The sequence below is a fragment of the Bos grunniens genome, chromosome 19 (genome assembly GCF_055505025.1).
Source record: "Bos grunniens cultivar Pamir isolate PY7600 chromosome 19, Bosgru_T2T1.0, whole genome shotgun sequence".
In the NCBI taxonomy this organism is placed as follows: domain Eukaryota; kingdom Metazoa; phylum Chordata; class Mammalia; order Artiodactyla; family Bovidae; genus Bos; species Bos grunniens.
The window spans coordinates 45,552,931-45,575,956 of NC_141183.1; the positions used below are offsets into that span (position 1 = coordinate 45,552,931).

General features: G+C 37.8%; 1 protein-coding gene across 14 annotated transcripts in view; it reads left to right on the forward strand.

The window, feature by feature from the left end:
• RHOT1 (ras homolog family member T1) overlaps positions 1 to 23,026 on the forward strand; it is a 94,215-nt gene that overhangs the window by 65,758 nt on the left and 5,431 nt on the right. For 5 of the 14 annotated variants that reach the window (XR_015148229.1, XM_086360231.1, XM_086360224.1 and 2 more), the window contains exons 10-19: positions 167 to 275; positions 1,069 to 1,189; positions 3,364 to 3,448; positions 4,035 to 4,180; positions 5,444 to 5,544; positions 7,185 to 7,315; positions 7,961 to 8,044; positions 9,351 to 9,470; positions 10,696 to 10,898; positions 13,750 to 13,872. Coding sequence is in view for 13 of the 14 variants with exons in the window: in XM_086360231.1 (XP_086216357.1) it covers positions 167 to 275; positions 1,069 to 1,189; positions 3,364 to 3,448; positions 4,035 to 4,180; positions 5,444 to 5,544; positions 7,185 to 7,315; positions 7,961 to 8,044; positions 9,351 to 9,470; positions 10,696 to 10,898; positions 13,750 to 13,872 (1,223 nt within the window). In the remaining variant the exon portion in view is untranslated. Of the gene's footprint in view, positions 1 to 166; positions 276 to 1,068; positions 1,190 to 3,363; positions 3,449 to 4,034; positions 4,181 to 5,443; positions 5,545 to 7,184; positions 7,316 to 7,960; positions 8,045 to 9,350; positions 9,471 to 10,695; positions 10,899 to 11,959; positions 12,056 to 13,749; positions 13,951 to 23,026 lie in introns of all 14 variants that reach the window. The other 9 variants (XM_086360237.1, XM_086360223.1, XM_086360225.1 and 6 more) reach the window with 5 other exon arrangements.

The window sequence follows — 23,026 nt, forward strand, 5'->3', positions numbered from 1 at the left end:
GGTCGGACATGCTTTACTTAATACAAAGTAGAGGCTGTCCTAATTCAGAATTTGTTTCCTTTGGTTACAACTCTTTGGTTTAATGTTGCTCTGTGGATTAATATTTGTATTATTTGTGACTTTAATGCTGATTTGTTTTTAACTTTATTTTTATGTCTTTTGCCAGAGAATTTGTTTTAACACTCCCTTAGCCCCTCAAGCTCTGGAAGATGTCAAAAATGTGGTCAGAAAACATATAAGTGATGGTGTGGCTGACGGTGGATTGACACTGAAAGGTGGGTGAAAGGTGCTTTTCTCCTCCTTTCAAACTTTTAAAAAATTTGGCAGCAGGCAACAGTCTATAGTGCTATCTAGATGTTTAGGGAAGCGTCTGTGTTTATTAGTGTAACTAAAATTCTAGCAGGCAGGCCATCGGTGGGAATAATTACCTCCACTGTCAGTATAAATTAGAGATAGGGAAATTTATTGGATTTCAAGAGTGCAGAGTTCCCCCTGAAGATAAAAGAATTCTGAAACAAATTTATCTTAAAATTCTTATTACTCATAAGCATCCTCTAAATAGAAATTATTTTTAAGGAAGACATTTTGTCTCCCAATCAAATTTACCAAGTACCGAATGTTCCAAGTACCGAGTAAAATATGTTACAGAGCCACAGTGAAATCAGAAACCAATTTTCTCGTTATAGAAATAAGCACACAGATGTCGGAAATGATTTCATTTGTTTTTATCGTATAACTTTGTGAATGTCAGTATACACCTTGGGATGTGTTTTTGGCCCTTTGATCCAGTACCACCTTTTGCTGACTTGGGTGTATATGAAGTTACATATTCATTCTGAATTACAGATACATTACAGATATCTGAATGTATCTGAATTACAGATACATTCTGAAATCAGCTCTTTGCGACACACGTGAACCTGGTTTTGATCGGACCTTCAGTATGCACAGCTAGTGCACGTGTGGTCGTGAGTGTAGCTCTTGCCATTGTGTGTTATGTGCTCCCCTCCCGTGTGACCCTGTACCCATTTTCACATCAGCTGTACTTACTAATTTATTTTATTTCAGGTTTTCTTTTTTTACACACACTTTTTATTCAGAGAGGGAGACATGAGACTACTTGGACTGTGCTTCGACGATTTGGTTATGATGACGATCTGGATTTGACACCCGAATATTTATTCCCCTTGTATGTACCTTTGGCTTCTAATTGATTTCACTTGCCAGTATTTTAAAGTTTTATTTAGCACGTAGGTAGTAGGCTTTGAGCTACTTAGGAATAATTTAGATTTATAGAGCCGTTTATAGCAGGGTTTCTCAACCTCGGCACTGTTAACGCCATTTTGGACCAGATAATTCATTATTGTAGAGCCTGTTCTATGCGTTACAGGATGTTTATTAGCACATCCTTAGATGCCAGCAACACCTCTTCCCCTAGTCGTGACAGCCAGAAATGTGCCCGTGGGAGTGAGATGATCCCCACTTAAGAGCCACTGAGTTATAGCATGGCTCAGCCTCTTGCTCTTCTTCTTACGGAGAATACAGTTATATTTTAAAATTCGTTTGATTGAGGAAGGAGATAAGAGAAGCTAGATGAACTTGTTTTTAGAATCAAAGGAGTCAAAAATACATTGGTTAGCATTTTTCTTTGTCCTCCCTGAGTTTTATAGCCTGTTCTCAGTTTAGGATAAAGTACTTTTCCTAAGCAACCAGTCTCTCTGTGGTTATTTTCCTTTAAGTAATGATGTGTTTAAGTTCTGTTTGTTTAGCAATGAACCCAGCATCATCCTGGTAGGAGACTGCGTAACTGTAGGATGCCTCTTCTGTACCCAAGGGAAGTAGGCTTCTCAGGGAGGTGACTTCCCAGGATCAGGCCTTTGAGCCTTTTGCCTTTTTTCTTCATTCTTTCAGTAGCACGTTATCTTCATGTTCTCCTTTTTTAAAAAATTTTAGCATGGTACTGCTCTCCATGTAAGGGTTCAGAAAAACTGTCATTTTTTCCTTCCCCATCACCGAGGAAGCAAAATACTTTCTGGTTGGATTCCTGGCCCATTAATCAGTTCTAAGTTGAAACTTCCCTTGTCAAAGTTATTCAAACTTGGCTCAAGTAATTTGCCAGATTTTTCAATAAATAAGTATGGAATGAATGCATTTGTCCCAAGATCTTTTTATCAAGCTTTCTTTTCTGTGCCATTTATGTGGGTAGATAAATTCTACAGAACATAGAAAGTTGCTTATTGCTTTGTAAAGTATGACAGTAAGGAAACTCCATCTTTTATGGCTTTGTGACTTAGACTAAAATCTCTTTTAATTTCTTTGTGCACTCTACCTTTAATTTTTTGTAAAATAGCCCCTTTAGAGCCACATCTTGAGTCTCCTTATTAAACTCTCTACTCCCACCCTTCATGTTGTGGCAAGAATTAATACTGATAGATACATAACACAGATTTTGCCATGTCACTTTGCCTTCAAGACAGGGTAAAGCCCAAGCTTCTTAACCAGGTATAGAAAGTCATTCCTGATCTGGTCTGCTCCGACTCACTCTCTGCCTTCACTCTAGAAGTAAATACTAAACTACTTCTGGTCTGCAAATCAGATATTATTTCCCACCCTGGGCTTCTGCCCATGGTATTTTTACTCTTCCTTCTTCTCTCTCCAACCCAGTTCGTGTCTGTTACCCTTCAGGTCTCAGTCCAAGTACAGTGTCTCTCAGCAGTGCTGACACCTTCCTGTCCCCAGACCAAGGCGTCTGCTTTCTCAGGAGCTCCTCAGCATCTGTAGTTTGCCCACTCAGCCGTTGCCTCTTTCTGCTGAGATAGTGAGGTTATCTACTTGTGTTCTGTCTCCAGCTTGAATGTGGTTCCCTAGAGGTAGAGAGCCTGTCGTGTTTTCATGCCCCCAGTATCTCAGTGCATTTGATAAATGTTTATGGATTCAAATTTAGGGTGGGTCAGAAATCACATCAGGCAGAAATAACATCTCTTCACATCATTTTTAACTCATTACAATGTTGATACTGTATAAAGCTCATAATTTTGACTTACAATTGGTTTGTAGGAGAAACTACTAGAAACTAATTACAGTTTAATCAGTATTGTCTGTACGTTTTTTAATACAACCTGCCCTTCAGATAGTTAAGGAAATGTATATGTCACCTTGGAAGGAGCACTATTACGGCTCTTCTGAGGATTGCCATAGCAATGCAGTGACTTCCCCTGGGAAAGTCTAAATGGCTGCAGCAAACATATTCTGTAAGTGCTTTCATCTTACAAAAAGAACTTGTTGCAATTTCATATTCATTTCTCAAATTAAATTTTAATATTTGATTAATGATTTATTTTACTTTTTTTTTTCCATCTTCAGGCTAAAAATACCTCCTGATTGCACTACTGAATTAAATCATCACGCATATTTGTTTCTCCAAAGCACTTTTGATAAGCATGATTTGGTAAGCTTTCGGCTGCAGCTTTCTGTGATATATGATAAATGTTTTTCTGTGAATAATGTAGCTCTATTTGCTGACCTATTGGGTGCTCATGTCATGTGTGCTAAGTCGCTTCAGTCATGTGCGGCTTTTTGTGACCCCGTGGACTCTAGCCCACTAGGCTTCTCTGTCCAAGGGGTTCTCTAGGCAAGAATACTGGAATGGGTTGCCATTTCCTTCTCCAGGGGATCTTCCTGACCCAGGGATCAAACTCATGTCTCTTATGCCTCCTGCATCGGCAGATGTATTCTTTACCACTAGCCCCGCTCATGTCACATAGCCAAAAATTATTCAAAAGCTCTTAAAACAAGCAAAAATACTTTTTCTTATTTACTTTATTATTTTCTCAAGATGAAAAAGTCTAGTTTCTGATAGATTTTTGCATAGGTTTCCATACATACATGCAAGGAGTTTTCTTGATAAAATGTAAAATTTATTTTCATGGGTTAGTTTTTGGAAGCATAGCTTTACAAGATTAGGAGGCTCTTGTGTTTGGGAATTATCCTCTTAGATATCTAAACATTATGTATACTTCCTTGTGTATCTTCAGGATAGAGACTGTGCTTTGTCACCTGATGAGCTTAAAGATTTGTTTAAAGTTTTCCCTTACATACCTTGGGGGCCAGATGTGAATAACACAGTTTGTACAAATGAAAAAGGATGGATAACCTACCAGGGATTCCTTTCCCAGTGGACGTGAGTATAGAGCTCACTTCTTTCCTCTAGAGTTACAGCTGCTTTGAAATTGTGGTACATTACATGCGTTATTTTGTGAATTTGTCAGATGTTATGAAATACTTCTATCTTAGCTGCCTGTGAGCAGAATTTATTAATATAGTGTCACTGCTATCGCTAAGATGAACTATAGATGTTTATAAATTTATCAGGAAGGGATGTGCTTGCTTTTGGATTATGTACAGGGAAACATTAATATCAAAATGGAACTAAACATTAATACTTTAAAAACAATTTTATTGGAGTATAGTTGATTTGCAGTGTTGTGTTTTAATACTTTTTTGATTAAGGGAATAGGAATCATCACTTTTATTGCACAATTCTTTTATTTTTGGAATATGTGTGTGCTAAGTCACTTTAGTCATGTCCAACTCTTTGTGACCCTGTGGACTATAGCCTGCCAGGCTCCTCTGTTCATGGGATTCTCCAGGCAAGAATACTGGAGTGGGTTGCCATGCCTTCCTCTAGGGAACCTTCCTGACTCAGGGATCAAACCCGCGTCTCTTATATCTCCTGCATTGGCATATGGGTTCTTAACCATTAACACCACCTGGGAAACCCATATTTTTTGGAATGTGGGGAGAGCATATTTTACTTGACGTGGAAGACGCTTTGAGGGATTGTTGATTGCTTTGAATGCACTCTTAGGCTTAGTGAGGGTGTCTACAGTCTAGATACAGCAAAGTTGACCTCTTGTCTAGGGCGATAGGAAAATCTTCTGCTTATACATAATGATTTAATACTTTAACCTTGGTGAGAATAACTTTCTCAACACCAGGATCTGTTCTTTTTTTTCATCTCATAAGAAAGGCCAACTAATTTCAAGTGCCTTTCAACCTTTTAGTTTTGCACCTTTTGCAAGCCCTTTCAGAATTAAATCCTTAGCTAGCCAGTATTTGCAGTACAGTATGTAACTGGGGAAGCAGGTAACATAAAATATCTGTGCTGTAGATCTTACCTAGGGCACCAAGGTTAAAGCTCATCTGTGTGGCTTTGCTCTCTCCAGGCCGATGGAGTAGGTACAGGAGCCCCCTTACATTGCATTCTCCTCTTTCTTCTCTGCCCTAAGAATGTCACTGTAGGAAGAGCCATGTTTGGGCATGTGGGAAATTAAAGCAGTCTGACAAAAATTACCTGGGTCTGGTGTTAAATTATTTGAGCTGTTGTGATTTTTTAAAATAGATATTCTTTTAGAAACTTCTCGTGTTTTCAACTTTTTCCTAGGCTCACGACCTATTTAGATGTACAGCGGTGCCTGGAGTATTTGGGTTATCTAGGCTATTCAATATTGACTGAACAAGAATCTCAGGCTTCAGCCATCACAGGTAAGTGTGTAAATACTCTTTAATTAGATATTTTTTTTTCAAGATTCCAGTTTCATATGTAAAAAGAGTGAAAATAAATGCATCTTCATTAGTCTTCCTGTTTATACTCTTGTTTGCCCATAATTTGATAATCTCTTTTGAATTGAAATGCTCGATTTCTTATTTATCAAGAAAGAAAGAGTAAAGGTTTTACTTCTAGTCTACCCCTGAGGGTACTTCATGGATGAAAATTAGGGAAGGCTATAGACATTAATGTGAAGAGTTGACTCATTGGAAAAGACTCTGATGCTGGGAGGGATTGTGGGCAGGAGGAGAAGGGGACGACAGAGGATGAGATGGCTGGATGGCATCACTGACTCGATGGACGTGAGTCTGGGTGAACTCTGGGAGTTGGTGATGGACAGGGAGGCCTGGCGTGCTGCGATTCATGGGGTCGCAAAGAGTCGGACACGACTGAGCGACTGATCTGATCTGATAGACATTAAAAGTATTTACAGTCCATCTTGTGTTTTAATTTTCTTTTAACATTAAAAACAATGTGTATTAACACATGATCCTGATATTGAACTGATTGTACATCTCAGTTTTATAATCTTTTACCACATTAATAAATTTTTTACAGATCTTGTAATGTTAAACAGGCATTCTTGCCAAACAATGTGCTCCACTTAAAAAATATATATAGATATAACATGAAATAATAAATTAGGGAACTGATCATTTCAAGAAGTTTTTATATCCTAATTGGTGGGAAAAAATAGGCACGTATCTTACAGGAAGCCCTGTTACAAGAAGACAGCCTATGAGAAATTGACAGAGCAAGTACCCTTTAAAATACTTAACCAGTTAGACAGTATTTACTTCAGCACCAAAGAATAAGGAATTAGCCAGCATGAGGTTCTTTCACTCAACAAAATATTGTGGACATATTTCTATTATCGATGTGTATTTTATATACCTTTAATATTATATAAAGTCTAATCATATGGATAGTCTATAATATACTTACTGAACTATTCCATAATTTTGTGTTTTTTATCATTTTCAGTTTTTTGCTACTATAAATAGTGTCTCTGGTGAGCTTTCTTGTAATCAGATCTTTGGGTGCAGCTTAAGGAGGTCTCTTTCCCTCGAGAAAGATGCCCGTGGCTCTGCTGATGCAGGGTTGTTTTCAGCACTGCCTCTTTCACAAATTTACCTTGGAAATCTAGAGTGCCTACCGCCTTTCTGTTTATAGATCCGAGAGTAACGTTTTGAGGTGGCATCTTTCAGTTTATAATAGTTACGACAGTAATAGAAAAAAAGATGGGATGTAGTGTATGCTACATTCATTGTAATTTTTGTTCATTTTTGGAATATTGTTTTCTTACATAAAGGTACTACTTATTTTATGATAAAATAAATATGTGGTTACTAGAAATTTACAACTGACTTTCAGAAACGCACCTTTTTCACTAAAGAGGCCCTTCTGTATTATCTTCTGTACTTCATTTTACATACAGGTTGGCTATCATACAGTTTATTTATTGATCAAATGCTTCATAAAAATAATAAATAGCAGTATCATATTTTGCAGAAGGTGAAGTGAAGCCTCAGTGAGTGTATGTGGTACATAATTAGCTTTTTATTTTCCTTTTTAGTAACAAGAGATAAAAAGATAGACCTTCAGAAAAAACAAACTCAAAGAAATGTATTCCGATGTAATGTAATTGGGATGAAAAACTGTGGGAAAAGTGGAGTTCTTCAGGCTCTTCTGGGAAGAAACTTAACGGTGAGAGCTCAGAAAGTTAGAACCTTACTCAGAAGGTTTTTATAGTCATGTGTTTACATAATTTTTTCATAACCATTAACCTTTTTAGATGATGTATAGGTATAATAGTAAAGTAGAACTAAAATGTAACAGTAATCTCTTTGAACTAGCTTTATCTTTGCTTCATTGGTGTTAGCCATCATTTGGTGTTTGGTTTTTTTTTAACGTTTAGATGGAGATTAAATAAATACACATATGAAAGTATCAGACACAGGGCTTGGCATGAAGTAAATGTAGCACTCTACATTGCTGATACCTGATTGTGACTACTGCCTTGAGTAAAGAGGCTGACATATTTTCGGGTGAAATGGCAGGCCAAATCATAGTGTAATGAGAACTGCCAGCAGGTGGCTCAGTGAATGCAGTTTACTTTCTTGTCAGCTACTGCTTTCCCTTTCTGCAGAACAAATGCATCTCTTATTTTAGAGCCTAAGAACTAAGAAACAAAATCAATATGCTCTTTGTACTGATAAATAATATATAGCATAGGGAAGAATGTCCTTTTTTTGGTAACACACCCACACATATACACAAAGTACATATGCTGATGAAAACTAGTTACTGTGATTTCTTACTGTAAATACTGAGATTTTTGGTTGTTTTCAGAGGCAGAAGAAAATTCGTGATGATCATAAATCGTACTATGCGATTAACACTGTCTATGTCTATGGACAAGAGAAATATTTGTTGGTAAGAAATTTTCTGGCATATAAAGATTATTAATTATTGGGTACATTTTTAAAATGACTCTGAGAACATAATTGGATTTAATTTAATGGCTTTTGTGTGATTTTATTTTTCTACCTGACTTAGTCATTAGATTTAATTTTAGTTCTCTTAAATGTGTGTGGTGATTACATGGTTGTAGATACAGGTAAAAATTTATCTATTTGTGTGCTTAATTGTATGTAATACCACCATGCTGCTGCTGCTGCTAAGTCGCTTCAGTCGTGTCCGACTCTGTGCGACCCCATGGACGGCAGCCCACCAGGCTCTCTCGTCCCTGGGACTCTCCAGGCAAGAACACTGGAGTGGGTTACCATTTCCTTCTCCAATGCATGAAAGTGAAAAGTGAAAGTGAAGTCGCTCAGTCTTGTCCAACTCTTAGCGACCCCATGGACTGCAGCCTACCAGGCTCCTCCATCCATGGGATTTTCCAGGCAAGAGTACTGGAGTGGGGTGCCATTGCCTTCTCCAAATACCACCATAAAAAAGTGAAAAAAAAAAATTCAATCCACTTTGCTCTTTCTTTCATTTATATTTTAAAAAATTACATCCTTTACTATTGACTAGAAATGAGTTTGAAGGCTTTAGTGCAGGTGTGTAGTAGTTTATCTGTGGTCACTGATAACCTTAATGTACCATCCTTTGCTTTGTGTTTTTGATTGGTGGGGAGGAAGAGTGGTGTGGTAGAAAGAAAAAACACTTGGGAATCGTTTGTATGTGCCCAGTCGTGTCCAACTCTGCCACCCCATGGACTGTAGCCCATCAGGCTTCTCTGTCCATGGAATTTCCAGGCAAGAATACTGGAGTGGGTTATCATTTCCTTCTCCAGGGCATCTTCCCGACCCAGGGGTGAACCCAGGTCTCCTGCTTGGCAGGCTGATTCTTTACCACTGTGCCACCTGTGCTTCCCACTGGGAATCATCTGAATTCAGATTTTGGTTTGAATTATCTTTGGCAGTTGACCTAATCTCTGTAACCCGTTTGTTATCTTTAGTAGGTAGAGAATGCGTGTAAAGGGCCTGCCCAGCACACTTCAGTCACTCACTAAATGTTAGTTTCTGTAGGACCTTAATCACCATTTTTCATCTACAAAAATCAGAAAGCTACTTGTTTATCTCTGTGTCTTACTTCTAATGAGTCTGAAAAATTATGCTTAACTAGTATTTTTAAATTAAGAAGTCAAGTTAAGCAAGTAATAAAACTTCATGACTTTAATTTTGCATCAGTGTTATGATACTTACGTTTCTCATTGTCTTTTTCTTTTTCCAAGTTGCATGATATCTCAGAATCGGAATTTTTGACTGAGGCTGAGATCCTTTGTGATGTTGTATGCCTGGTATATGATGTCAGTAACCCTAAATCCTTTGAATACTGTGCCAGGATTTTTAAGGTTTGTTTCAATTTTGGCCTATAACTAAGTTTAACTTTGTAAGGAGTTTAATGGAATTGTAATGTGTTTTCTAACCAAGGAAATGCAAGAAAATTATCTGTGGAACTTTTTAAAGATAGATACATCCTATCTGTAAAGGTTCTGGCTTCATTCTGAGGTGGTACAGTCCCAGACATCTGTATTTTTAAAACTACTTTTTTCCACGAGTGATTCTGATGTGCGTCCCTGGTTAAGAACCTCTGCATTAGTGAAAGTTCTTAGAAATGCACATGGTTTGCATATTGCCAATTATACCAAGAAGATTAATAGAGCAAGGAGATAAACATGAGGCTTCAAAAGTTGTAAGTTACTTTGAGATTGTCAACAAGATTCAATAAGAGTAAAAAAACTATACGTACAAAGGAATTTCCTCTAGGATTGTTTTTAATAGCAAAAACCTGGAAATAATCCACATATCTAACAGTACGAAGGTAGTTTACCAAATTGAGATAAAATGATCCTGTGAAATTTATATAGTCATTAAAAATAATGGTTTTGAATTCTGAAAACATGGAAAATTCAGCATTTTTCAATAGTAATATCCAGCATGACTGCCACTATGTAAATATCTGTGTGTGTGTGTGAATGTATGTGTGTGTGTGTATATATATATGCATGTGCTTAAGGACTAGAAACTGAAAGTGTTAATCACTTAGTCGTGCCTCTTTGCGACCCCATGGACTGTAGCCCGCCAGGCTCCTCTGTCCATGGAATTCTCCAGGCAAGAATACTGGAGTGGGTGCCCTTCTCCAGGGAATCTTCCCGGTCTAAGAATCGAACCCAGGTTTCCTGCATTGCAGGCAGATTCTTTACTGTCCTGGGCTACCAGGGAAGCCCTAAGGACTAGAGGTAATATAAAAAAATGAAAGTAGTGTGTTTTAGGATAGAAGAATTTAGGTGGATTTCTTTCTATTTCAGAGTATTAGATCTTTAAAAAAATTTTTTTTTAATTATAGTGAATTTGAAGAATTGTTACAAGTTTGTATCATTATCTGCATTAGAAAAGTGGCCCTGGTCTTATTATATCACTGACCTAGACAACTGCCAGTCCTTGCCTCTTCATTTACTTTCTCCCTGAAACTGTTGATGATTTGCCTATCTAGAGAAAAATTTCAGTGCCCGTTGAATGAAATTTAGTAATTTTTGAGCTTGTCATCAGATTTTGATTTCACTTTTTATTCTATAGCAACACTTTATGGACAGCAGAATACCTTGCTTAATCGTAGCTGCAAAGTCAGACCTGCATGAAGTTAAACAAGAGTATAGTATTTCACCTACTGATTTCTGCAGGAAACACAAAATGCCTCCACCACAAGCCTTCACTTGCAATACTGCTGATGCACCCAGTAAAGATATCTTTGTTAAACTGACAACGATGGCCATGTACCCGTAAGTACTTGCTCTGCCGTCATTTTCACATTGCATGGTTCGTGGTAGCATTGCATGTCGTTGTTAGCCATGAGGGTGGAATCTCTGTCATGTAGAAGTTGTTCAGCAACAGAGACTTTGTAATGAGAAGGGACAAGTTTGAGTACATGCAAGTTTAGTTTGAATACCGGAATAAAATTGTATAAATATAATTATATAAAGTATATATAATCTGACAATATTTGAATATTTTTGAGCAGGCTGTAACTATCTTAATAGGATAGTACAGTAAAACTCAGCCCCTCACCCAGCATTAAAAAAATTAGTCTTGCTGCCATAAAGTGGGATTGACATCATGCTAATAAAGCATTTTCATATGAACAAAAATTTCATTTTTATATTTTTTTTCTGCTGATCAATTGACTTCGAGTATGTGAAGGATTCTAAAATCATTTATGAATCTTTGTTTAAATTATGGGTATGTTTGAATTCAGGATAGAACATCTTTTTTTAGTGCTGTTAAAAGCAGTTGTAATTGGAATTCCCTCTATATAAATGTTTTACATGGAGTGTTATGAGCCACAAATTTTATGTACATTTATTATGTATCTGTGCATGCATATGCACAAGCACGTAAGTGTGGTCATCTTTGTAGTTTACTAACTGCCTAAAATTGCATGGCTCTTAATGGCATTCTCCTCAAGCACTGTGTTCGTATAAATTCTGTTCTGTGACAAGGTAGTTTTTCAGGCAGTGCGTTTCTCAGAACTTCATAGTTTATTTTATTTATTATTATGTTATTCTCCAAGTTATTTTTTTCTTATGAAAACTGCAGTATATCAGAGTAATACTCAGAAACTGCTAGAAGCTGAGGTTTTTCAAAAAGGGTGTTAATTTGTACAGATTTTTCAAAGCAGAGTTAACTTTATTGCTATTCCATTAACTAATACTTAAAAAAAATGCAGCAAACCCTTGAAATTCTATTTGTATTGGAAGAGAAGTCATTCCTATTACTATTAGATAAGCAAAACCTTACTTCTGTTTTACCTTTGCTTTAAAACTCTCGTGTATGTTATCTACAGAGAGGATCATTACAAAGACAGAGTCTACCGAGACATGGGCAGCACTGATAGAATAGAGAATTTGAGAAAAATCTGGGTCTTTCTAAAAACTGCTTTGTAAGTTACTTTTTCTTTATGGCTTCCTTTGTAAGTTACTTTTTCCTTATGGCTTCTGTGGGATTTTGTTGGCATTTTCTTGTAGATGACCAGATCTCTTTCACCATAATTAGTAATTATCCAGAAACGCACTGCTTGGTCACTCTTTACTGCCTAACTGTATACTATGGTGTCTTTTTTTTTTCACTGTGTAAATGCACTATCTTAATCTTGTAAATAATTGCAACTGTGTTTTTAGATCTGCATATTTAAAATTTTACTGCAATATTTGTGAGTGTGTGTGTGTGTGTGTGCACGTGTGTATATGATAAATGTACATACATGGACACTTGTTTATATGGTTAATCCGAAACTACTTCTCATGAAGCATCTCCCTGTTGCTAAGCATACTTTGCATCCCTCCTTTTTGATGGGCGGAGCCTGTGTATGTTGAAGAGTCAGATTCAATTATAAAATAACAGATGGATTCCAGTATGACAGCTGGCAGTGACTTAGTACCAGTGCTATGTTCATCATCACAAGTCAAATTTTAAAATGGAGTATCTCGAGCCTATAAGAGTCTTTTGAAAAATTAATTCTTGTTTTTCTTCATGTTGAGAATTAGGCATTATTGGGATGCTGCTAATCTCCACAACCATGCCACCGTGTGCTGTGATCTCATCAGATTTCACAAGCTAAGCCAAGTCAGTTTGGGCCAGTTCTTTGAGAAGGACTTCTCCTTTAGAGAAGCCTCTAAAAAATGTTCAGGTGTTACAGGAAAGGATGTAATTGATTCATCAGGTGGCGCTCTTCTGAGTGGGTTCTGCGCCAGTACCTCTTGAGGGGTGGTGTGATGTCCTTGTATGTCTGAGTGGCTCTGACCACTGAGCAGTCATTGGAGACCCCCTACTTTGGTCTTTAAAGTGGAGGTGAAATGGCTCCACGTGCCTGTACCAACTAGTGCAACTCACTCAACCAGAAAGGAGTCAGAAAGCCTCCCTAAATTTTGTATCTAAGATCAATTGGATCCATTGTTGATTTTTACACCCTTACCCAGAGTTTCATGTTATCATACTTAGCTGCTATGTTAGCAGATACTTAGCTGCTGGTAGCAGATGAAAATTAACCCCATATTTTGGGTTCAAGTAGAAATATATGAAGCACTTTGATTTCCTTGGGGAACCGTGGTGCTTGATGGATTAAAGACGATGTTCGCATCTCCTCAGGTTGAATATACATACTCGTCTTTTGACTCTTGTGGATTTGTCCCTATTCTCCTTCCTGGTTTTCAGGCATGTGTGTATCCTGAGGGAGGAGGAGGGGGTGGTTATTTCAATGCTAGCCAACTCTGACCTTTCGGTGGATGCTGTGGCTTACTCAGTTTTTCTTTTATTGATTTAGATGAGGGTGCCATCTATTGCTGTGCATATTTATTCCACTAAAACCCTTGTACTAATAATTCTATCCCCCTTCCAAAAAAAAGCAAACGTGTTAGCGGATTTTCCTCAGATTTCTATAGGGAGGGAGGAGGGAGCTATTGCTGTTGATGATATTTTTTGTAAATGTGGAATTCTGCACAACTTTAGCATGCCCCACGCTGTCCTTTTCCTTAGTGTTGCTTATGCCTAAGTCTTTTTTTTAAAGTTGGCACGCTCTGACTTGCGCCGTGTTTGTAAGAAAGAACTCAACGCCTGTCCTTCTGTGTGTTTCCGCAGCCATGCCCGGTTACGCTGTATGTGCACCTGCAACAGGTGCACCTTTTGCGTCTGTCAGAGCTTCCTCAACTCAGACTTGCTGCAATCTGTAAAGAGCAAAGTCTTCACTGCAGTGCTTAACAGGTTCCTACCTTTATTTACTGGGTACCAGGCGTTCTGTTAGAATACAAGAGGAAAAACGCGGATGACTATCTTACATAGGTACTCACTACCAAGACAACGAGCCAACGGACGCCCAACTAACTTCCACTAAAATTCTCACTGTGCTGACCATGTTTAGTTCTGGAATCATCCTCAATGTTTAAAGATTAATAGATATATTTAGGGGACTCTAAAGTAGGATTTTTGCCTTTTTAATTCAGAAAGTTAAAGTATTTTTTAAATTAGAGGATAAAAATGTGTAGGGAGATTGAAAATCTTGTGGCTGAGAGTTGCAGAAATAGATTAGGACTTTAGTAAGGAAAAGAGACATTGATCCCAAATGTTATAATGTGTTCAGCTTGCATTCAAATAGTGCTACTTATAAAACCATACTAACGTGAACAGTGTCTTGGGTTTGAAAAACTTTTCTGTTGTTTAAATTATTTATAGTTTTTTTTTTTTTTTTTTGCTTTTTAAGTACCTTGGATATTTATTTGAAAAGAAGACCATAGCCAACTTTAAGCATTCAATGGAATATTGAAAAGGAAAAAGATCTAGAGTGCTAGTTTTTGAGGTCTTTATAACGGAACCCAACACATGAAGTTTGCTTAGAACATAATATGCTTTTAAAAAAGAGCAACAACAACAAAATAGGTTGTATACAGTCCCTCAAAGCAATAAACTTGGAAGTTATGTTCTTATTCCGGTGATGCTGCCTTTGTTCAAATTGATTTTACATTTTGTGAGCATTTAAGAGCCTAATTTAGAGAAGGCAATGGCACCCCACTCCAGTACTCTTGCCTGGAAAATCCCATGGATGGAGGAGCCTGGTAGGCTGCAGTCCATGGGGTCGCTAAGACTTGGACACGACTGAGCGACTTCACTTTCACTTTTCCTTTCATGCATTGGAGAAGGAAATGGCAACCCACTCCAGTGTTCTTGCCTGGAGAATCCCAGGGACAGGGGAGCCTGGTGGGCTGCCGTTTCTGGGGTCGCACAGAGTCGGACACGACTGAAGTGACTTAGCAGCAGCAAGAGCCTAATTAATGTACTATTAATTTGTATCTAATGTCAAATTTTTGTGTGTCCATGAATGAATTAGGTTTTTGAAATCATCTTAATGTCATTGGGAACAGGGCTTAATTAAGACAGATGATCAAGCTAAGTAGATTTTGGTTCATAAGATTCATAAGAAATGAATCTTATTTGGGTTACTGTTGGACTCCCACTGAGGGCTGGAACTGTACCAAATGTGTAGGCTGGTTTGTGTTCACCAGCAGTGTAGACATGGCTACTAAACAATGAGGCTGTGTTTTATATGAATCAGAAATGGACTCTGCAGGCATCCTACAAGAGTTTTTGAGAACTATCAGCTCTGGAATAAGAATGCAGCTGTCTCAGGTGATTGCTTTGAAGGGATCACCACTCGCATTTGGTGGTGAAATTCTGCCTCTTGTCTTTTGAATGGCACCGTATAAAGAGTAACACAGATTCTCTCATGATGGCTATCTGAGAAAATGCAAGGCTAGTTCAAACCAAACAACATTCAGGAGCTGTGGAGTCAAAAATGGTAGAGTTGGAGGAGATTCTGGGATTCATCTGGCCTAACCTTCCTGTAGACTGACTTTCTGAGAGCCTTCTTGAGAGTATTGTTTATCTGCTGATGGCTTTCCTCATTGGAGAAGGTTTTTGTTTTTGCTTTTTTTTTTTTGACTAAAATGATTGCCCTTTAACTTTCTCTCCTTTAGTTTTAGTTCTGCCCTTTAGAACAACATACGACTATTCTACTCCCTCTTCAACATAGCAATCCTTCAGACATTTGAAGACGGCCATCATGTCTCCCCTAATTTTCTCTTCTCCAGGTAGAACATCCCCATTTCTTTCAGCTGTTTCTTAACTTAGTCGGTTTAGTGACCTCATCATTTCTCGTTTCCCTCATCTGAAAGCCCCTTAGGTGTTCAGAGTACCTCTTAACAAGTGCCCCTGAGAATGGAGAATGGTGCTTCAAGTGTAATCTGACTTTCCGTAACGGTGGGCAGTCATATTCCACAGTTAGGACAGCACCTGTCTACTGCATGAACTCACTGTGTAGAAGCCCCAACCCACTGTGAATGTGTATTAATCTTGGGGTTAATTGAAATCAGATTTTTTTTTTCATGTGAAGTGCTATTAAAACAGTTTCCCCTCCTTTCTAATTGTGTCTTTGACATTTTTAGTTGGCCCTCTGAATCTAAATGCAGATACATATATATCTCTATTAAATGTCATATTCTTTTCAGTCCATTTGTTCTAGCTCAGTCATTTCAGACATTGTTTCTGTCATTTGTCCCATTATATATCTTTCTCAGCATTGTGTTATTTGCAAATTTGGTAGCTATGTTTTTTATCTTTCAAGTTAGTGATAAAAAGTAATGTTGAATCCCCAGCGATTAGAGAGTGAGGGCTCTCAAGCAAGCAAACCCTTTCGTGCTGTACTAGAGAGCTCTTTTCCCAGTGACACAGATTCAGAGTTTTGGGGGAAAGATTATTCTGCCAATTAAAAATATTTTATTATCCAGCCCATATTTTATCTTGTTATCTTACAGTAAATTTCATGGAGAGCTCTTTTGAAATCATTACAATTTCTACCACATTCCTCTGATCTACCAATGTGTTAATTTTATCTAAATAGAAAGTGACATCTATTTGGTGTCTTATTCTTGATGAACTTACCCTGGCTCCTAATAATTGCTGGTCATAAACCATCTGTTTCCTTCTAGAGGCTCTCGATTGTACATAATTGCAGATTAATTTGTTGTCTGCATCTTCAGTGACAGTTTTAGTTTTAGGTTGGTTTAGTCAGCTTCCCAGTGAAAGAGGTTGGGTGTGCATTAATGGATGAGGTTGCTCATCATAAATTGCTCTGTATAGTGCCTGCTTATAAACTAGAAATAATTTAAAGGTAATGTCAGCATACATCACTGACATCTGGTAATCAAGAAGGGAAAGATTGAAAAAGATGAGTAAGGGAACCCATGCACTTTTCAAAGAACTCCTTCCTCTTCCCTGGTAGGTATTTCACTAATTTTCTAGAAGTCCAGTGGAAATTTATGAGTTACGTATTGAAGTTTCTTCTAATTCACAAAAGGATTGTTAGATGAGGTAAGCGAGGGTGGAAGCCAAAAATAGAAATGCCTACAGGGCCTGGATGGATAATGTTAATGAAAGAAGGTGGCCAAGGAGAAGTAAGAGAGGTGGGGACAATGACAGGTCCTGTCTGAAAGAGGCAGCCGTGTCTCAGCTCCAGCTATTGGTCGTTGTCCAAGTGTGGTGTTGCCAGGACTTCTGATTCTCTGACATCAGATGTCAGGATTTTTATATGAAAATTCCTGCTGTTTAAATGAAAGCAACAAAATTTTAAAAATTTAAAGTATTAATCAGAACAAAGAAGACATATTTGCAGGCCACCAGTTTGTAACTTCAGTCTTAAGACATAGCCTAGAGTTGGGAAAATGCAGGCCAAAAAAATAAATAAATAAGTACACCTAAGGAATGAAAATGTCTTACAAACACCCGCCACATACAGTTTTACTCCTTTCTCTTTAAAAACTTGAAAAAGTAATCTCATTGGTGGAGTGAGAATGGAACCACTTTCTATGGAACCACTTTTTTCACCATTGGTTTGCTGTGCCAGATATATCTTAATATTACATAAATGGAAAAAGAGATTTAGTAACTGAGTAAAAGTCATACAAGAATTTTTTACTCTTCATTCAATAGGGAGGATTTCTTACTCAATAAGTCTTAGGGTCTTTGGTTTTAGAAATCTTTTGTGCCTAGCATTTGATTTAGACGTGTAAATAAACAATTAAAATTTTTTCCTTTAAGCCAAAAATTTTGTTAAATGTCTGCAAAGAAATTAGTAGACAAATATTGGTATATGCATGCTGTTCTCAAGTTAGTACATTGTTTTAATGTGCTCATAAAAATGTTGGTTACCAAAATAGAAATTACTTCCAGATAATACATGTTTGGGCCCACATTCTCCCCTTATGTCATTCTCCCACCACTTTGATTTATTCATTTAAGTACTTAAGTACCTGCATTAGCTAGGATCCTGCTGTGAGTGGGGCAAAATATCATACAAATATGAAGATCTAGGCATGTATTTAAATACCTTTTTAAATATTATGTTAAAATTTTTTAAACTTTGATTATATTTTCAGTGACCTTAGTGCCTTATGCTAACAAAACCTGATCTGAGAGGATCTATGTCAAATTAATTAATTTACACTTAAGCAGTTTCAACAGTTCCAACATTTCTGAAATTGTCCATGTTTCCCGTCTTTGACCAGAAAAAATTGTCTTTTTTTGTTTTTGTTTTTAGCTAGTTGACTATCACAACATATTTCAAGTAGAAAGTAGTAATACAAATTTTTTTTCTTTCAACTTTAATTGAATGAATATTGGATTCAACATGTATGAGAAGTGTTTAACTACATATCTGACGTGTGACTTTGTTCTTAGGTAATTATGGTCTCAGCCTTTAGATCTGGATAGGTTTATGTTTTTCTTGAGAACAATTTATGAATAGCTGGAATTATTTGAATTTAAATACATTTGGAGGGTGATTCGTATGTGGCCAAATGATTTCAGTCTTTGGCAATACTTTCATTTCAAACCATGCTAATCACATTATTGGAGAAAAATACCTTGTGATTATATTTTAGTTATAAATACCTCTTAAATCTAAAGGTGTTAAAATGAACTGTGTAGAAGTGGACTGGCTTATTGGTTTGAACTCCCCAGAGTTTTAGTCTATTAAGCATTTATTGTTCTAATTTCAGCACACTTTTGCTTTGCATGAGGATGTTGCTCTATTCTAGTGCACCAGTGTACTCTAGTGTGCCGTGTACTCTAGTGTACCACTCTAGTGTACCAGTGTACTCTAGTGCACCAGTGTACTCTAGTGTGCCGTGTACTCTAGTGCACCGGTGTACTCTAGTGTGCCGTGTACTCTAGTGTGCAGTGTACTCTAGTGTACCACTCTAGTGTACCACTCTAGTGTACCAGTGTACTCTAGTGCACCAGTGTACTCTAGTGTGCCGTGTACGCTAGTGCACCAGTGTACTCTAGTGTGCAGTGTACTCTAGTGTACCACTCTAGTGCACCAGTGTACTCTAGTGTGCCCTGTACTCTAGTGTACCAGTGTACTCTAGTGTGCAGTGTACTCTAGTGTGCCGTGTACTCTAGTGTACCAGTGTACTCTAGTGTACCACTCTAGTGCACCAGTGTACTCTAGTGTGCCCTGTACTCTAGTGCACCAGTGTACTCTAGTGTGCCCTGTACTCTAGTGTACCAGTGTACTCTAGTGTACCAGTGTACTCTAGTGTGCAGTGTACTCTAGTGTACCACTCTAGTGCACCAGTGTACTCTAGTGCACCAGTGTACTCTAGTGTGCAGTGTACTCTAGTGTGCCGTGTACTCTAGTGTGCAGTGTACTCTAGTGCACCAGTGTACTCTAGTGTGCCGTGTACTCTAGTGTACCAGTGTACTCTAGTGTGCCGTGTACTCTAGTGTGCAGTGTACTCTAGTGCACCAGTGTACTCTAGTGTGCCCTGTACTCTAGTGTACCAGTGTACTCTAGTGTACCAGTGTACTCTAGTGTGCAGTGTACTCTAGTGTGCCGTGTACTCTAGTGTACCAGTGTACTCTAGTGCACCAGTGTACTCTAGTGTGCCGTGTACTCTAGTGTACCAGTGTACTCTAGTGTGCAGTGTACTGTAGTGTGCCGTGTACTCTAGTGTACCAGTGTACTCTAGTGTGCCGTGTACTCTAGTGTGCAGTGTACTCTACTGTGCAGTGTACGCTAGTGCACTGCTCTAGTGTACCAGTGTACTCTAGTGCACCAGTGTACTCTAGTGTGCAGTGTACTCTAGTGCACCAGTGTACTCTACTGTGCAGTGTACGCTAGTGCACTGCTCTAGTGCACCAGTGTACTCTAGTGTGCCGTGTACTCTAGTGTACCACTCTAGTGTACCAGTGTACTCTAGTGTGCAGTGTACTCTAGTGTACCAGTGTACTCTAGTGTGCAGTGTACTCTAGTGTACCACTGTAGTGTACCAGTGTACTCTAGTGTGCAGTGTACTCTAGTGCACCAGTGTACTCTAGTGTGCAGTGTACTCTAGTGTACCAGTGTACTCTACTGTGCAGTGTACTCTAGTGTACCAGTGTACTCTACTGTGCAGTGTACTCTAGTGTGCTGTGTACCAGTGTACTCTAGCACACCAGTGTACTCTGGTGTGCAGTGTACTCTAGTGTACCAGTGTACTCTAGTGTGCCATGTACTCTAGTGCACCAGTGTACTCTAGTGTGCCATGTACTCTACTGTGCAGTGTACGCTAGTGCACTACTCTAGTGTACCAGTGTACTCGAGTGCACCAGTGTACTCTAGTGTGCAGTGTACTCTAGTGTACTGCTCTAGTGCACTAGTGTACTCTAGTGTGCAGTGTACTCAAGTGCACTACTCTAGTGTGCAGTGTACTCTAGTGTACTGCTCTAGTGCACCAGTGTACTCTAGTGTGCAGTGTACTCAAGTGCACTACTCTAGTGTGCAGTGTACTCTAGTGTACTGCTCTAGTGCACCAGTGTACTCTAGTGTGCAGTGTACTCAAGTGCACTACTCTAGTGTGCAGTGTACTCTAGTGTACTGCTCTAGTGCACCAGTGTACTCTAGTGTGCAGTGTACTCAAGTGCACTACTCTAGTGTGCAGTGTACTCTAGTGTACTACTCTAGTGCACTAGTGTACTCTACTGTGCAGTGTACTCGTGTACCAGTTTGCTCTAGTGTGCCGTGTACTCTAGTGCACCAGTGTACTCTGGTGTGCAGTGTACTCTAGTGCACTACTCTAGTGTGCAGTGTACTCTAGTGTACTACTCTAGTGTGCAGTGTACTCTAGTATAGCACTCTAGTGCACCAGTGTACTCTAGTGTGCAGTGTACTCTAGCCAGCACTGTAGTTTGTCCCTTCCTTTAGATGTTCACTTTGATTTGTCTGTCTGTGCCACCTAGTCATTTTTTAACTCCTCTTGATCCTTTTCCCAGCTGCGTTTCAGTGTCTAGTCCTCCCATTTTTCCTAACCTGTAGTTGAATCATATTGTTTTACAATTTATCATTTTGGTGTAGTTTTCTTTGATACATATTTTGGTTCTCTTATTTCTTTGTACAGATTATTTGTTCCTATTACTTCCTAAGTTTGGTAACAGTATTTTACTTTAGTAACAAAGTGTGTAGCTCCACACTGAATATGATGGACGGTCATACCCATGTATTTTTTTACTCTGCTTTTTAATCTATTTTTAAGAATTGGATACATGAGACATTTATTTTAATCCATTCATTAATGACTTACTTCATTTGCCCTTATTACTTTACTAATCACCTAAGTTCCTCCACATCGCTTAAAGTCATGTTACTTAATATAGGAACTCTATTTTTGAAGAAGGTGTTTTACAGTTGTCACACCAAAATGAGCTGCCTTTCACAGGATTGCCTTATAAAGAGGATGGTTTCCTAGAAATCTTAATGTTACAGAGATTCCATTGGAAACATGAGTCCATAAGATACTATGTTACAGTAAAATACTGCATTTTAAGGAACTGCATCCTGTATTTTAATTTCATATGAAGCTTTTATATTTATATGAAAGGTCCTTACAAGGCTTTTCTTTGAATTTGAATGCATATACATGATCATGCATTTAAAATTGCACCAGAGTTGTGTTATAGATTCTTGCCAAGTAAGCTGCTGCTGCATATAATTTTAAAATTTTTTGCCATTTGATTAGTATTTTAAAGGACACGACAGACTGGAGTTTGCTTATTCTGACCTTTATCAGTAGTTAACATATAAACATTATTTATTTCCCATGAATTTACAGTCATCTGTGAATTTTTATTCCTCTAATGCTTGGTGAAGCATTTGACATTGCACACCTGTGTCCTTTTCCTAAGTTTGTTGCTGTTTAAGCATGCTCAGTTAACAGCTTTCTTATGATTTGCAGTTCATCTTCGTTGAACACTATATTTTGATTTCTTAACCTATTTTGAGAAATATTAAAATATTTCATACCTACTAGGTATGAATTGTTCAATTAGGAGAATTGTCATTATTAAAACTATAATTAACAGTAATTGTATTATTATTAGAGATAAATATAAAAAACTACTTCACCAGGAAGAAACATAAAGCAGGGAGAGGAAGAAAAGCAGGGAGATCCAGAGACTTTTTTTTTAAAGTTTAAAAACAATAGATTTAATTATAGTTTCGATGACCTCAGTATAATTCTCAATTTGAGATATGTAATTACAAATAGGAAAAAGCTATGAATGACATCTGTGAACCCTAGTTAACTTTAGGTTACGTGCAGTACAGTTGCATAGACTGTTTCAGAGTATTAACTTAAAAATGCATACCTGAGATACATGTATGGAAAGAATTATAAAACTAGGAGACTATTCATTTTTAGTGCCTTTGCACACCTTGGAGTTGTGTTTGGGAAGGGTGAAGTGGTGAGATAGAAGAATAAAAAATAGGAAATTCAAATTTATTTCTGAGAAGTTGTATGGGAGGACTGATAAAAGTCACTGGGCGGAAGCTACTTTTCCCACAGTCTCTTAACTTCACTGCTTTTGAAAAGAGTATGTACTATTGAGCTTTTCTTTCCTCTGCTTAATAGCCTGCAATCTAAGGCTAGATTAGTTGATAGCTGGACCTTTCTGAATTCTCCTCCTGCCTCAAATTCTAATTTTTGCAGACATTTAGGTCTCTGCAGTACAGGCATACCTTATTTTATTGTGCTTTGCTTTATTGTGCTTCGAAGATATTGTGGTTTTTACAAATTGAAGGTTTGTGGTAACTGCATTTTCAGGTGATCGTTAGCATTTTTAGCGATATTTATAGTATTTTTAAATTAAGTATGTGTATGGTTGTTTTTTTAGTAATAATGCTATTGCACACTTAATAGACCACAGTATAGCATAGACATAATTTTCCTATGCACTGGGAAACCAAACAGTTCATCTAACTGACTTTATTGCAATATTCACTTGATTACAGTGTTCTGGAACTGAACTCATAATACCTCTGAGGTATGCC